The sequence below is a fragment of the Panthera onca genome, chromosome B3 (assembly GCF_046562875.1).
Source record: "Panthera onca isolate mPanOnc1 chromosome B3, mPanOnc1 haplotype 2, whole genome shotgun sequence".
Taxonomy (NCBI): Eukaryota; Metazoa; Chordata; class Mammalia; order Carnivora; family Felidae; genus Panthera; species Panthera onca.
In genome coordinates, this window is record NC_138344.1 from 69,348,909 (window position 1) to 69,366,511 (window position 17,603).

The window sequence follows — 17,603 nt, forward strand, 5'->3', positions numbered from 1 at the left end:
TATCATCTATACATCAATAAAGCTGTAAAAAAACATTAAAACAAGCTTACGATGATCTGGAAATGGTGTAATCAGAATTCTTCTGGCTCAAGGTCTTGTAAGGAAAACTTCCTAGCAGCTACCCATTATGTAAGTCATAATATGCAGGAAAAGCATGGAAAGAGCAAATGTCCTTGAAAATTGTACCTTAACCCACTTGATGCCACTATTCTCAAAAGACATCAGTGTGGATAATAAGGTAGTATGTAAGTATGAATATCGTGTATTTAATTTAAAAATAAACAGGGTATACAAAACTGCCTATTAAGTTTATTGAGTTTTGATTATAAAGGCTGGAGTGACTTAACACCAGGGCAAAGAGACTCCCTCTTTTGCAACCAATTATCTAGTAAATAGAATAACATGTGGTACAGAAAGAAAAAAAAAAAAAAAAAACCTTTAAAATGTTTAGTGTAGCACCTTATGCATTTGACTATGAGATTGCTTAGATCTCAGTCTTCCTAAAAGTATAAATAAGAACTCTGGGCTTCCAAAGTCTTTCCCAATAGTATGGTTTTATTTTTTATTTTTTTTAATAGTATGGCTTTAGAATTGTAGTACATTTAGTATCTTACAACAATTCTTTTGAAGACTGTACCTAACCTTTGTGCATAGGATCAACAAGCATATAGCAAGTAATCTATTATGGAGAGACTCCCTAACTCAACCAGTTAACACCTTATAACCCACTGGGTATCTAGTAGCTTAATGTCTCCGTTTAGCAGGAAATAGTGACATGCCATAAACAGAGAACTTTACACAGAGTCTCAATCATACCTGTTAGCATTCATTGGGGCACAAAACCACCTCCTTAATTTTCCAATAAAAGTTTTGGGAAACTTAACTTGAAATATGACTTTTAGAGAGCTGTATAATCAGAATGATTAACAGGACAAATTTCTACCAGTCTCACTTGAAAAAGAGGGAAAGAATCCATAGATTCAACTTTTAATTTTGAGGCTCTGTTTTTACAATATACCTGCTAATGACCTAATTGTTAAATATTGAATCTAATATTTCTTTGGGGTCTGTCAACATTTGGCTGTATACATTTATTTCTAAACTATCAGTGTTAGAGAATTCTTTTACTTAGATCACCGCTAATAAATATAACTAGGATGTAACTGAGGAAGCTCTTCCTTCTATATAGTCAGCTGTCACTTTTTTCTACAAAGATTGATCAAGAGATACAAGTAGCAGACATGAAACTCACACCACACGTGGTATAAGAAATGGGAGTGTACCAGCTGCTACAAGCAGCTCATGGAGGCCGTGTATATTTTATAAATATCTTTTAATTGAAGTATTTGATTTCAAGGATACAATGCAGTTCCTCAAATATCACACTGGTCGACAGCTGAATTAAAAGAAAAAGCACTAAGTTTTATGTCATTTAAACACAAAACTTGTAACTGACTCCTCCCAAAGCAATTTATATTTTCAGAGAATTATTAGGTCCCACTACCTAATAACGGTAACAGAAAAAGTCATGTTATTTTCATTTAGTTCAAATTACAAAAGTATATCATTTGCCCAAGAAAACTTTAAGATAAACAGTGTAATACCGCTATTCTAAAACACTGGTTACTCTTTTGAAAACTACAGCAAACACACATCAGTTATCGTAACTGCTATGACTTTCATTATTTAATTCCCAACTTATGTCAGTATTTAAATAATTTATAGAAAAATACTTCAGATGAATAATTTTACCAAAGTATAGTTTCTAATTATCATCAAAAGCTTTTTAATTAAAGCAAACTTTTGCTATTTCATATTTTGAAGATTTGTAGGATGAAGTCATTACACACATTAATTACATAAATTCTGAAAAGCAGAAATGGTTGAATTATTAGACTAAGGCAACAATTGTTCATGGCCCTGGATCAATACTATCAGATGTTCTTAAAAGCCTAACATGTTAGGTTTATTTTGTTTCAACTGCTACATAGTCACTTGTAATTAAATTTATCTTTAAAGTTTATAAATAACCAAATAAATCATTTTAAAATCATTAATTAGAAGGGTGCTAACAATTTTTGTTGATCTGTTTAACTGTTAATTGTCTAAGTAAGTTCAAACAAAACTATACCTGGACAAATCACCAATAGTTTTTACAGATCATGTGGAGAATAAAGTTTTGTTGTTCTTTAAAACAAATATTTAGGGGTGCCTGGGCGGCTCAGTTGGTTAAGTGTCTGACTCCTGGTTTTGACTCAGGTCATGATCTCAAGGTTTGTGTGTCCAAGCCCACATCGGGTGCTGTGGAGTCTGCATAGAATTCATTCATTCATTCATTCATTCATTCATTCATTCTCTCTCCCCCTCTCCTTCTCTCTCTCTGCCCCTCCCCCACTTGTGTGTGCATGTGCTTTTTCTCAAAAAAAAAAAAAAATTAAAAATAAAACAAACATTTAAATGGTTGTAAAAGCAAGCCAATGTAAAGTGCGATCTTAGAATTAACAAAGACCAAGGAATTTTACCTAGTTAGTAGTATAAAAACACTAATATGCTATAGAATTCAGCAAAAATCATTAATACACCCATTTATAAGAAAATCCACCTCCTTTTATTCCATATAAAGATATAATAATCTTTATGGTTGATTATAGCATTGGATAATAGGTTGATCCCAGGCATAGGAGAATTTCACATTTTTAATACATACGAGTATGTGTATAATCATTAGCTTTACCTACCTCTCTTCCTATTATTCACCTGTTATTTACCATTTTTCTCTATTTCTAGCATTATGTGACTTTCCTCCACAACACTATGCAATGATTACTTTTTAATTAAGAATATAGAATCTTAAAAAAATTAGTCACTAGGAAAATTATTCAGTTAGAAGCACTTCATTAGAGTCTAGAAAATATTTTGAGAGTCAGTTTATTAGGAATTGATTTATTCGGAAAAGGGCTGAATCTTAAAAATTATATCTTAGTTCTATACTGACTCAATAGTCCTAGTATTAACATTATCAGTTCCAGAAATAAAGGGTGACCTCATTTAGAAAATTGTTTGATGGCTAGAAGAAATACACTACAACGGAAGTTGAAATTTTGTTCCTAATTACTTAAAATCATTTATTTATTTACTTTTTTAAATGTTTATTTATTTTTGAGACAGAGAGAGACAGAGCATGAACAGGGGAGGGGAAGAGAGAGAGGGAGACACAGAATCTGAAACAGGCTCCAGGCTCTGAGCTGTCAGCACAGAGCCCAACGCGGGGCTCGAACTCATGAACTGTGAGATCATGACCTGAGCCAAAGTTGGACGCTTAACCGACTGAGCCACCCAGGCGCCCCTACTTAAAATCATTTAAACACACCTATTCCTTTTCAAAATAGAGAAATTGTTTTTTCTTATAAGCCCTCTTGCTAGCATTTTTTAAATGTTAGCATTTTTAAAATGTTAAATGTTTTAAAAATTAGGTAATAATTAGCAATGGTCAAAGAAAACAGAATCCTATACTAAGAATGCTTCAAAAGTAATTCTCAAAATTCTTTGACTACTTCCAATTTCTCTACAGAAATTAACTGCTCAGAACATATAGCTTAAACAGGCAAAAAAGTTTTTCAGTTACCTTCAAGCTTTTTCAGTGTATGGAAAGTAGAAAACAAGATGCCAAATATCAGTATATAATGTTTAAATATGTGCACTAAAAATATACATGCACACAGAATATGGAAGGACAGATACATTGGTTCTTCTATGTGGATGACATTATGGATATGGATATTTTTAAAAATAAGTATGAACTTCTTTTGTAATTTAAAAAAGAAACTTATAGGAGAAAAATACTGTACCTCACATGATTCTCAATTATTTTAAGATAAAAGCTGAAGAGAAACACAAAACCCCAAAGAGACGCCCTAAATTCCAAGAAAATGTATGTTTTTACACATTACACGAAAATACCTTCACTATGCACTTTATAGATGGTCCTCTCCCTTTTAAACATTAAATTTATTTGAGAGACAGAGAGAGCGTGCATGAAAGGGACGAGTGGCAGAGAGATGGGGAGACAATGCCAAGCGGGTTCCATGTTGTCAGCACAGAGCCGGCCAGGGGGCCTGACCCATGAACTGTGAGATCATGACCTGAGGCAAAAAATCAAGAGAACCGATCGAGCCCCCCATAGATGGTCCCACAGGCACCCCATAGATGGCCTTCTCTTCCATGGATCTTGTGTGAAAATGCAGAAACCATACAATAGAAAAACAAATGTTACAACCTTTAGGAATCAAACACATTTTAGCTAAGGTTTTATTCTATTGTAGCATGAACATATATAAAGCAATTTCCTAAAACAAAAAGTGAGAGAAGAAAACTGGGTATTTTTCTTCTAAAATTATGTTTAGCTGCTACCACAAATAGCTTTGGATTATTCAATTACTCCCTCATACAATGTATGCCCAAAGGTGCCACATCCTTGCATTTATTCATAAGAATTAATGCCTACTGCTTGCCAGGCTTTATGTTCGGTACTGGAGAGGCGACAGAGAACACAGTCTCTGGCCTCATTAAGTTATCAATATAGCTGGGAAGACTTAGCAATCAGAAAACACTGATACATTAGTAGTGTTAGGAGAAGAGGGTTAAGATGAGTGTGTAGCAGATACCTTTAACAGTTTTAAGAGGTGTTTAAACTGTTTCAGCTGAGACCTGAAGGTTAAGAAATGAGAAATGGGTGAATTTGGGGAAGAATGTTCAGGCAAACCATGCATTTGCAAAAAACGTTTTTAGCATTTACAGTTTTCCCAGAAACTCAAACAAGTTCATTCTACCTGGAGGTGTGGTCAACAGATTGTAAATCATACCATTTGGACTAAGAGGCCTTTAAGGTATAAAATTTGTGCTTTATAGACTATTCTGGGGCAGAGTGTGTGGAGGATAGCATATAGACATATGGTACCAATGCAAGAGACCAGTCAGGAGGCTGTTGGAATAATACAGACTAAGATAATGGCAGGAGAGGTGGAGAGCGAGAGAAAAATGAAATTGAGGGGGTTGCACCAACAGGATTTAAGGAGTGATCTGCAGATGATTCGGAGTTCTGTGGCTTGAGAATTGTTGATATTAGGGCTATTCAATGAGAATGGAAACCCAGGACCCAAGTAGAATAACTTGTGTCCCTGGAGAGGAGTTGAGGATGAGTAGGGAGAAGGGAGGGGAGTGGAAGTAGAGAATGAGGTCAATTCTGGATATACTGAATTTAATATGCTTAAAAGATGTCCCAACGGATGTTCCCAGTAGGCAGCTGCATATATAATTTATGAGCTGAGAGATTAGGGCAAGATATGTATTTCAGAATAATAAATACACAGTTCAGTGTTTTCACAACCTTAAAAAAAAACATGTCCATTTGACCAAAAAATTGTCTCCCTTCTACCCCTACAGTGAGAATACTTAATGTAGATAGTAAAGGAAGCCATGGCAATAAAAATGTTTTTCAGGGAACTGGTAGAGTGAGAAGAGACCTTAAAACAAAACCTTGAACACCAACCAATGCCTAAAGGACAGGCAGAGGAGCCTTCAAAAGAAGAAACTGAAAAGTGAGTTGGTTGTACCCTTTACTGATTTCTTATCTAAGTAGAGGAAAAGGAATCTGGATGGCTACAGGGAAAGACAGGCCTCTTCTAAGCCTTTTTGTAAGCTTCAGAATTTGCCTAAAGGAAAAATATCAACCTTCACTTCTCTTGCTGTTGAGCCTAAGATACAATTATATACAAAGGAACTGATGAGTGTACTTCAGGGCAATTGAGAGGGGAGTTAGGTCCTCATTCACCTAGTTTAACTAATTTTATACAAAGGGCTAATGAAATTTTTTCTTTTCTCTTGCTCTTTTTTTTTTTTTTTCTCTTGCTCTTTTAAAATCAAAGCAGAAAAGTAAATGAATGCCAACTCTCCTCCTGACTTCTGGAAGGTAAGGTCTAATTCTGATCCAGGCTCCATGCTGCAGGTTTGGTTGATAAATACAACACAGTTAATTCTAGAAGCAAGTAATTCTGGCAATTCAGTGTATTCCAGGAGTCCCACTGACAACTCTTTCTTATCCTAGAAAATATTTTGATAACTACTCTCAGACTTGGTATAAATTTGTAGTGACAAAAGTCTTGGCCAGGTTCAGAACATTAAAAAAAAAAAAATTCTGGTTTAAATCTGAATGAAAATACAGAATATTGTAAAGGATAAGTAAAAATCAATACTAGTTCAAGTGTACTTGGGGCTGGATCCTCATCTAGACTGCTGGCATCTATCATTTGAAAACTTTGCAGTTTAGGTAACAGTAATTCTGTTTATCAAAGAAATAATATATAACAAGCTTTGCTACAAAAAATACTGGCAGTCTGGGGCTGCCCTTTCATACAACTATTGGTACACAGTAATTGTGTTTTACAATTAATTACAGTCTATTAGAGAAAATACTGTGGTATATACTGCATTTCGTTTGTTGTACTTAATTTTTACTGAAGTTTGATTTTAGCAGATGCTGTTAGGTCAATGCTCTGACCCAGAGAACAATATGAGTATAATTTATATATATTTTAACATTTATTTACTTTTGAGAGAGAAAGAGAAAGGGAGGGAGGGAGGGAAGAGGAAGGAGAGAGAGGGAGACACAGAATCCGAATCAGGCTCCAGGCTCTGAGCTGTCTACACAGAGTCCCACACAGGGCTTGAACTCACAGACTGCAACATTATAACCTGAAGTTGGACATTTAATTGACTGAGACACCCAGGTGCCCCATGACTACAATATTTTAAATATTATTTTAAGGACTGCCTGGGTGGCTCAGTTGGTTAAGCATCTGACTTCGGCTCAGGTCGTGAACTCACAGCTTGTGAGTTTGAGCCCCACATCAGGCTCTGTGCTGAAGCTCAGAGCCTGGAGGCCTGCTTTGGAATCTGTGTCTCCCTCTCTCTCTGCCCCTCTCCTGTTCACGTTCTGTCTCTCTCTCAAAAATAAATAAACATTAAAAAAATTTTTAAATATAATTTTAAGTACAGCACTGGAAAATATACTCATGATACTGCGCATATAATATGCAGCGTTTGTTTTTATTGTTATACTTGGTGCTGTTACTGAATCAATCAAGCTATCTTACAAATTAGAAATACAGTGTTCAGGGATGAACTTTTTATTCTATATTCTTGTTACAGGATAAGAAATGAGTGGGAATAGCTGGTCACAAATTTTATGACAGTTTTCATAGTCAGACTTAGAAATTAAGGGAGGAAGAATAAGAGTAAATACCTGCCAACAAATGTCCAGCAATACTATTTCCATTTGAAGTAACAAGAAAGTAAACGTACTGAAAGATAAGTAATGCATCCAAATGTATCAATCAAGTCAGCTGCTTGTGATTTTTTTTTTCTTTCTTTAAATCAACAAAGGCAACTGACATTACCATCTTGTTCTTAAACAGGAAGATAACTGGGAATGATGGCTAAAATATTAACTTAAATTTTGCTTTGTCAAACTCTTTAACTTATTTAAGAAACTAAATATTTAAATATGATTCCTATTATCAGCATTTAATAGCTAATAATCATTACTCAAATTAGTTTTCCATTAATGTTAGTTAAATTAACAACTTGCCAAAAAAAGAAATGTTCTAAGTTTGAGAAAATTACTATTTCAAGGACAGAAAGGTAGCTCTGAATCCACATGACCATTTTTAAGATTAGGACATAGTAAGTAGCAAGAATGTTTAAAGGCATTAATTCCTCAGTAGCCCTGAGGGTTTAGTGCTAATATTATTGATTCCCCAAAGTGGATACAGTATTTATGTTCAAATCCTCACATCTCAGGATTCAAGTAAATAATCTGTGTCAATTACTTTTGAAATTACTGCCAAAAGATTAATTAAAAAAAAATCTGATTAAGCTTGCTTCCTAACTTTTAACCCTTATTCTGATCATGACCATTCATTACAAAATCCATTCACTTTATCCCTAGTGGAAGCAAATTATTTGATTATAACCCTCTATCACCTAAATACACTTCCTGTCCTTAGACCTGCAAAGTTAGCAACATCAAGTACAGAACACCTAAGAAGGTAGAAGAGGTAAAAAGGCATAGAGACCTTGGGTAGTCCCTCGGTTCTGTATAATTCTTAGCAGCACAATAACAAATGAGCAATGACAGACACCAATTGTCCTAATCTAGGTCAATACAACAGCCAAAATACTTTGTAAACACTTTCTTTGGCTCTTTCTGGAGATCAACACTGTTCTGATTAAATAGCATGAGAAAAACTTAACAGCAACCAAAGTGTTCAACAATATTTACTTATTTAACATCTTTTACCCAAAAATCTAAAAACTGTAGTAAAAATAATACTAATCATAACTCAGTAACTGAGAAGGGTAGGTACTAACAAAAACTGCAAAGGCCAAGAACAGAAATTAGGGGTGTGTGCTACTGAATATTTGTGAGCTAAAGACTCTGTTGCCTTATATAGCTCCGAGTACATAAAATGAAGTGTTCTCTATTCTCCTTTAACAAACCCAAACTTAGACACAAGAACTCACTGTTAACAGGATATTACCTACTCTCTGTTTTAATTTGTTAAAATTTGATTTTTACAAGATAGTGTTTAGAAAACGATCCTACCCACAGAAAATTACAGTGACATAATTACAGTATTAATATTACATGATTAATATTGTTTATTTTAAATATTAGAAGTGTATACTATCACATATACCAATTATTTGAGTTGTCTTTCCATTTGAGGTGAAAGGTTGATGCTAAGCTATACACCCCATCTTCCTTGTGACTAAAAGCTGAATTTGAAAGACATATACCTAAGGAAGTTGCAATATGTAGCCACGAATCTGTGTAAGTGTGCCAAGTTAGTGAACCTATGAAAGGACTGAACTCCTGTCTTTAGCCTCCTTAGCACCACGCTCCAACTGAGTTAACTGGTTCAAACTGTTAGATAAGACAGTGGTAACTAAAGGAATAGGAACAAAGAAAGGTTATATTTCATCATCTTAAGGTTTTACAGAGATGACGCAGGTTTACGATTCAAATTCCCACCTCCTGAAAAACAATATGCTTAAATAACTCAGCTCTCAAATCACAGAAATGCAGTAATCTTAAATTATTCTAAAGACTTAAGAAAATAACCAAAAATGGATGTTCACTGTGAGGAATGCATAGCTATATGAAATACAGCTACACAAAAAATAGAGAATTCAGTAAAACATAACATTTTTAAAGCAAAAAAGTTATTTGTTTGGCATTTACATCAGTAGTGGCTAACTGGATAAATGCTAAAGATTTACATTCAAGTGCTTGAAAGATTACTGCAGAGAAATTCGATTACTAAAAATCTGCTCAGATGCCTCTCAGGCTTATAAAGATGAGATGATGCATGAACCACCAATAGTGGTATTTAAACCCCAATCACTTTCAAGATGCGATATATAGCTGTTAAGACATTCCAGAAGTGGGTTCATGGACACTAAAAATGGTAGATATATACTTAAAAAAAGAAAAAAAAGACCTCACACAGTCTGCTGGCATTTCATACCAACCATTGGAGGAGGTAGTAATGTAAAGTGTTGGAATTTAAAACACAAGGTCAGCACTAACTGTAAACATTTCTAAAGCACTGTATGTAATTCTTTAAAACATGAGTAGTGAAAAAGAACTAGAAGTCATATAAAAGAATTTAAAAAAGCAAAAAATAGAAATATTTAGTGAATTTACTCAAATGAAGAAAGCTTAAATGATACAGAACTGAAAATATTAGAAATCTATATACAATAAAAAGTGAATATAAATTAGCTAACTCCACGGACATTTCTAGTTAAGCATTCATACAAATACATATTCACCTTTTCTTTTATATAGGAATAACACATACATACATGACACAATGATTCTGGCAAAGAAAAATCAGAGATACTAAAAATATTCTCAAGTTTTAAAAATGGTATGGAGTAAGTTTTAGCAACAACGTTCTACATGAATGGAAACCCCTGATTTAATTCCATGATTTTATCATGCCAGAGCATGTTTGATGTTAATTTTTTAAACAGATATTCATATCATACACATTGGCTTATTAATAATTAAGGCATCTTGTATACACAGTATCTCAGTGTGGACAACAAATTTCTAGTACTGATTATTTTCTATGACGTTTTAAACTTGCAAAGTCTTTTCGAAATAAGAAAATAGCTGCACACACTTAAGTGTTTTCTTATAAAACACAATCTTCAAAAAAGTAACGATGATTGGTCTTTGTGATTCCTAGTGATAAGTACTGTCTTCTTTCTGACATAGTATAAATTATATTCTTATGCAGTATTGCATTAAGACCCAGTAGTTCTTAAACAATGTTACCAAATAACCATATAAGTCCCAAATGCAGCAAAGGGGAACAATCTTCATAGTGCACTTTCACCTCATTGAAGTTGAAGCTGCTCCTTTTGTACATTTTTCCACTTCAATGTGAAGCAGATTGTTAGGGTTTCATTAGTGGTTTCACGTGTGGCTTTTTAAGGAAAAAAAAAAAAGTTTTGATTTCTTCCACAGTTCACAGTTCTCAAAGGAGACTTTTTTTTTTTTTTTTTTTTTTTTTTTTTGGAAATCTTAGTCTGGGGACGTTTTGAATAATCAAATGCTCTTTTTAGTAGATAGTCTCTCAATGCAACTGCAATAAATAAGCATCTACATCCTTAGGGAAAAAAAACAAAACATTCCATTAGCAGGTACAGTAAATATACATAAACACATCCAATTCTCTTTTTTTTGTCACTTGATTTGCTTAAGCTTCCTTTCGTGATCTTTTGAGGGTAAAAAAATGGGTCTTATTCAACTTTTAGCTGCATTTGCTTAGCACAGGGCCTGGCACACAGTACATACTCAGTAAGTGTCTATTAAGTGCTGAGTGTTTGGTTCCTGTGATCAAACAACTCTGCTTTTATAGCTACGCAAGATCATTAAATCATTCCCAGCAATTCCTTCAGCACAATATAAACCACAGGCCAGCGTGATGACAGCCTTTCTGATTCCCACCCTTGACAAATTACAGTGGAGAGCTTAATATTGTAAAAGAGGTTTTATCATAGGGTAAGGAACTTCACAGAGCTTTCAATCACTCAATATTGTCTTCAATAATAAATACAGTATTGTAAAGTTATATTTACAATAAAGCTTCTCTCTTTATAAAAAATTCTAATTGAAAGCAAATTTCTAAGGAGGTAATATTTTTTCAGTACTACTACCAAGAATGCAAGGTGCCTCCAGAACAAGGTGATATATGATGTATGTTCTGTAACTACTCCATTTTCTATCAACTTTTACTTCATTTTTCCATTATCAAAAGAACAACAAACTAAAACAACCAAAAACTGGAAAACTGATTTTTATGAGATTTTCATCATTAAGAATTCTACAGAGTAAAATTATACACAGTGGTAACACACTTGTTTGATACATCATTTTGCTTCTTTTCTGAGGGTATCCAAGGAGAATTTTACAGGTAAATCCACAACATAATTCCTCTTATTTAGAATACTGTATTTTTTTTTAACTAAAGAATGCTTGTATATTTTTGACTAATGCCCATTTATGATAGCACTATGCCCAGTAAAAGGTGCAAATATTTCTTAACAGTGACTTCTTTTTTGCACTTATATTTTAATTACTAATGGTTTCTGGAGTTTAAATGTTAAAATCCAAACTAGCAACATATCTTTCCCTTTAAGAGACAAGCAAATAAAAAAAAAAAAAAAAAAAAAAAGAGACAAGCAAATAAATAACAATGTCAAATTAATTGTGATGGGAACATTTACTTCCCCAAAAGCAGGACACTTGCAAAAACCAAGTAAAAAATAAGCCTGAAATCATATGATTACATTCCTCACCCCTTGCTTCCTGTGTGTGACTATCTTTTCAGATGTCTTGCTAACTTGGGTTCTTAACTTTTTCTCTAATTGGAACTAGTTCATTAAATTCCCTCTAGCGCATCATTTCCATAGCTGTATCTGAAACACACTGAAAGGCTAATTCCTGTGTCCCTTGTCAAAGTTATATTCATATCCAGATGACCTTAAGCATTTACAAATATGAAATTAACTTTAGACCTTATTTGAATAGTATTGTATTGGATATTTGAAAGACATCATTTATGAATGCATAATACTAGTACATCATTTCTAATGTTTAATTAAGATTAAATACAGATTTTTAAGCTTAACTTTTTTTTAAGTTTATCCATCTTGACAGAGGAGAGCTCAAGCAGGGGAGGGGGCAGAGAGGAAGGGAGAGGATCCCAAGCAGGTTCTGCACTGCCAGTGCAGAACCTGATGTGGGGCTTGAACCCACAAACTGTGAGATCATAACCTGAGCTGAAATCAAGAGTTGGAGGCTGAACCGGCTGAGCCACCCAGCCTCCCCAAACTTAACTTTATAAGCTTAAATGTTGATTACCTTGGCTATGTTACCAGTATATCCTGGAACCAAAGTAAGATGATTTTCCTGTTCCCATAATCCACTTAATTGCTGCTTTAAAATCTGAATATTTCTATGAGGAAAAAAAGAGAGAAAATGCAAATATAAGAATACGTATTTAGTAAATATACTTAATGAACACAGGTTTTTAAGATTTCAAGTATTTATCAGAGAAAATTGTACCGTTTGAAGCCAAGCAACTCTTTACAATGATACTTGTTAGTTATGGAAATTAAAAGATTACTTATTTGTTAAAGCAGGAAATAAAACTAGGTACTTGGAGCATTTGGACAACCTCTTCCTGGGTATAAAGTGGGAAATTTTTGAGAGCCTAAAGAGAAAATTATGGACTTTAATCAAACTGTTGGGGGGATATTTTTTTGCAGCTTCATGATAATCTGGCTCATTTGGTAGAACACCCACAGAATTTTACATCAAGGCAATATTCAAATTATGATAATTATAGTACATAATCATCCAACTGAATTTTCAGGTTAATGTCTAGGTAGTCAAAAGACGCTACAGGATGCTTCCATCTCTGTGCCTCAATACTTAATCCACCAAAAGTCCTCTCTCTCTTCCTCCCTTACTCATTATAACAGATATGAGGGTTAAATCACTGCTTTGCTTTTTCCTCCTAAAATCACATGTACGGTTCTGCCAGAAAAGGAGATACATGGGGTTACTAGGCTCTGGAATTCAACTTCCATATGTAATTTTCACATGTGAACACTATTCCAATTTATTATTTCTTTGAAAATGAAGAAAATAAATTATTATTTAATGGTGATCATGGAATAGAATTATCACCTAGCTTAATCAAACCGCTTTTCTGAAAAAATTTTTAGTAGCCAGAATTTATTTTTAAAGATATACTCACCCATCATTTATAATTTCTGTTTTGGATGATAGTTCTGACCACCACCTTTTTATGACTGCTTGAAGCCAGTTTAAACCAACTATTATATATCTGAAATGACATTTTGTTACAAAATTCAAGTGCTTTCACCCAAGAAGCTTTTACCAAAAAAGATACACTCCTCCCACTTCAAAACACACACACACACACACACACACACACACACACACACACACACTTTCCCCTTTAAAAAATTTATTTTGCTGCTTTCAAAAGCTGTATTTTATGTAAGTTGTTTATAGATGCTTTTGTAATTATTCTTCAGTCATCTCATGTTCTTTTCCTAATTGGATTAAAAGCTCTCTGAAAACAGACACCATTCATGTCTCATGTAGCTCAATCTATCACTATATACACGCAAGAAACAAAATCAAGGATGTTGAAAGAGAAAAGTGAATTGAGAGATTAGCACTTACTCTTCGAATTTGCTTTTAAGTAAGGACTTGACTAGAGGCAACAAATCTACACAGCAGCCAAGTGAGATGTACTGTTTTTCCTCCTGTAAACTAAAATAAATACTAAGTTGTAAAAATATCAACAGGTCATCTGCCCTTCTATTTAAACTTACTTTTTTTCTGAAAAATATTATTTTTACCTATTGGTGAGCACAGGAAGGCAATCCACGACAACTCCAAGATCTTCTATCCTGTGGGTACAAAACTGCTTAGAGAACAGATTTCCTTGTTTATACCCTTCACACTGCTTTTGAGAAATTTACTCATTCAACAAATGATCTGAGTCTCTCTGATGAGCCAGGTGCTGGGGATACAGCAGTAAACAAAGAGAAAGGACATGTATTTCAGAGTAGGATGTGGGAGAGGGCAGAAACAGACAATAAACAAACAAGTAAAATATATACAGCATGTTGATAGTAGTAAGTGCTATGGAAAAAAAATAAAACCAGAAAGATTGGGAGTGAAGAAATGTATATATATATATATATATATATTTTTTTTTTTTTTTTTTAGCGTTTATTTATTTTTGAGACAGAGAGAGACAAAGCATGAATGGGGGAGGGTCAGAGAGAAGGAGACACAGAATCTGAAACAGGCTCCAGGCTCTGAGCTGTCAGCACAGAGTCCGACGCGGGGCTTGAACTCACGGACCGCGAGATCATGACCCGGGCCGAAGTCGGCCGCTTAACCGACTGAGCCACCCAGGCGCCCCGAAATGTATATATTTTTAATGTTTATTTATTTTTGAGAGAGAGAGAGCGAGAGCGGGGGAGGGGCAGAGAGAGAGGGAAACACAGAATCCAAAGCAGGCTCTAGGCTCCAAGCTGTCAGCCCTGAGTCCAATGAGGGGCTTGAACCCTTGAGCTGTGAGATCATGACCTGAGCTGAAGTCGGACACTCAACCAACTAAGCCATCCAGACGCCCCAAGAAATGTTTTTTAATAAGCTGGTCAGGGAAGGCCTCATTAAGGTACTGTTTGAGAAGAGACTTGAATACACTGAAAAAGGCCATGATTAAAGTTTTCGCTCAAAGGGGATTTTTTTTTTTTAATTTTTTGAAGTTTTTATTTATTTTTGAGAGACAGAGACAGAGTGCAAGCAGGGAAGGGGCAGAGAGAGAGGGAGACACGGAATCAGAAAGCAGGCTCCAGGCTCAGAGCTGACAGCACAGAGCCTGACACGGGGCTCGAACTCATGAACCGCGAGATCATGACCTGAGCTGAAGTCAGACGCTTAACTGACTGAGCCACCCAGGTGCCCTGCTCAAAGGGGATTTTTAAAAGGTTATTCTCCCCATACTGGTATCTCTTAGTTTTATATTGTAAAAATTTTAGAGAAGGTAATAGTTTTGTTCAATATGATGAAACCAATGGTTTTCTGTATTTTGTTTACTCTTAGATTGGTGATAAATGTAATTTAAACTATATTGTTACTAGTGAAGCTAAATATAAGAAGTTTAAAATTTTAGCCAGTATAACATAAGAAAGAGGCACTTCAAGACAAAACACTGGAAATTGCTTTAACTGAACAAAAGCATAAAAGGTCACACTTACCTCACCAAATAGGCTACAAGTTCACTTATACTTCTCTTTCTCCAGAACGTTAAAGCTACATTCAATCTCAAATTCCTGCTGAACAAAACCTGTGCCATTGTTTCATGGTCCTGAGAAACCTGAAAGGCAGTAATCTAATTTGTTAAAAAGCTCATTGAAACATGACATGAAACCATTTTTTTTCAATTAAATGATTCTGGTAGACATAGTTTTAAATTATGCCGAGGTGACTCCTTTTACAGCCCCCTGCCAAAGCAATGTTACAGTTAAACATAGTAAACAAATGATCTGAATAAATTTAGGACCTGTACGTTTTTTATCAATACTTTTTATTTGCTACCATTTTCTTTTTAAATCTCACCAATTTATAAAATAAATTATATTTAGCTCACCTATAAGCCTGGGATTTAATCTATAATGTGGATTAAAGGAAAAAGTGAATATGTATAGGCTAGTCACTATCAACTGAATAACATGAGAAGGAAACCACAAAAATTCAGTCATGACCAATATTTAAATTCATTTTTTCTTATATAATAAATTAATACATTCCTGTTGTAAAAAGTTCAAATAGCACAGGACTGTATCAAATAAAAAGTGAATAATCTCTATCTGCCCACAAAAAATCTAGTATCACTCTCTAGAAATGTTAACTGTTAATCACAGTTAACAGACTGGTATGTATCTTTAAAAAACCATTTTCTAGACAGAGACAAATTAGATATACAAAATTAAAATATTACAATATCGTGTTTTTGAAAACCTTGTTTTTCACTTATATGCACTTGTACAAATATTTCTGTAAGATTAATTTTAGAACTGGAACAACTAGATCCATTTTTAAAAAATAACAGATTAAGATATAATTCACATACCATAAAACTTAACCACTTAAAATGTACAATTCAGTAGATTTTAGTACATGCATGGAGTTGTGCAACTGTTATCACGATCAGTTTTTTTTTTTTAATTTTTTTAAACGTTTATTTATTATTGAGAGACAGAGTGTGAACAGGGGAGGGTCAGAGAGAGGGAGACACAGAATCCGAAGCAGCTCCAGGCTCTGAGCTGTCAGCATAGAGCCCGACGCGGGACTCGAACTCACGGACCATGAGATCATGCCCTGAGCCGAAGTTGGACGCTCAACCGACTGAGCCACCCAGGCGCCCCTATCATGATCAGTTTTAATCAACATTTTCATCATGTCTAGAAGAAACCCTGGACTCCATTCTTCCTTCTTGCCAGCCCCTGACAACCATTAATCAACTTTCTGACTCCATGACTTTACCTAGACAGTTCATATAAATTGAATTATACAACAGTTAGCCTTTTTGATATGGCTTCTTTCACACAGTATAATGTTTTCAAGGTTTATATATAGTGTAGTATATATATTGGTACTTCACTCCTTTATAATGGTCAAATAATATTCCACTGTATGGTTTTACTTAACAATGTTTAATTTTCCATCTTTCTTTTATCTTATCATTATTTTCTACTTGAGAAAGAGCATGTGTGTGTGAGCAGAGGAGAGGGAGAGAGAAGGAGAGAGAGGGAGAGGGAGGGAGAGAGAGGGAAAGGGGGAGAGAGAGGGAAAGGGGGAGAGAGAGGGAAAGGGGGAGAGAGAGGGAAAGGGAGGGAGAGAGAGAGATAGGGAGAGGGAGAGGGAGAGGGAGAGGGAGAGGGAGAGGGAGAGGGAGAGGGGGAGAGGGGGAGAGGGGGAGGGGGAGGGGGGGAGGGGGAGGGAGAGGGAGAGAGGGAGAGAGGGAGAGGGAGAGAGGGAGAGGGAGAGGGAGAGAGGGAGAGGGAGAGAGGGAGAGGGAGAGAGGGAGAGGGAGAGAGGGAGAGGGAGAGAGGGGGAGAGGGAGAGGGGGAGGGGGAGAGGGGGAGAGGGGGAGGGGGAGAGGGGGAGAGGGGGAGGGGGAGAGGGGGAGAGGGGGAGAGGGGGAGAGGGGGAGAGGGGGAGAGAGAGAAACAGGCTCCATGCTCAGCACAGACCCTGATGCAGGGCTTGATCCCACAACCGTGGGATCATGACCCAAGCTGAAATCAACCGACTGAGCCACCTAGGCATCCCTCTTCTTATTTACCTGTATTTATTATCCTAAATGCAATGTTCATTTTCATTTACCTACACGCTTAAGATCATTTTAATCTAA

At 35.3% G+C, this 17,603-nt stretch overlaps 1 protein-coding gene across 3 annotated transcripts in view; it reads right to left on the bottom strand.

Moving 5' to 3' along the window:
- Positions 1-9,744: 9,744 nt before the first annotated feature.
- Positions 9,745-17,603, bottom strand: part of KATNBL1 (katanin regulatory subunit B1 like 1) — a 56,746-nt gene continuing 48,887 nt past the window's right edge. For all 3 annotated transcript variants that reach the window (XM_078448441.2, XM_060619035.3, XM_060619034.3), the window contains 6 exons: positions 15,445-15,563; positions 14,032-14,082; positions 13,853-13,942; positions 13,398-13,487; positions 12,497-12,590; positions 9,745-10,739 (listed from right to left, as the gene is read on the bottom strand). In XM_078448441.2, coding sequence (XP_078304567.1) covers positions 10,707-10,739; positions 12,497-12,590; positions 13,398-13,487; positions 13,853-13,942; positions 14,032-14,082; positions 15,445-15,563 — 477 coding nt within the window. In that variant the 3' untranslated portion in view covers positions 9,745-10,706. The remainder of the gene's footprint in view (positions 10,740-12,496; positions 12,591-13,397; positions 13,488-13,852; positions 13,943-14,031; positions 14,083-15,444; positions 15,564-17,603) is intronic.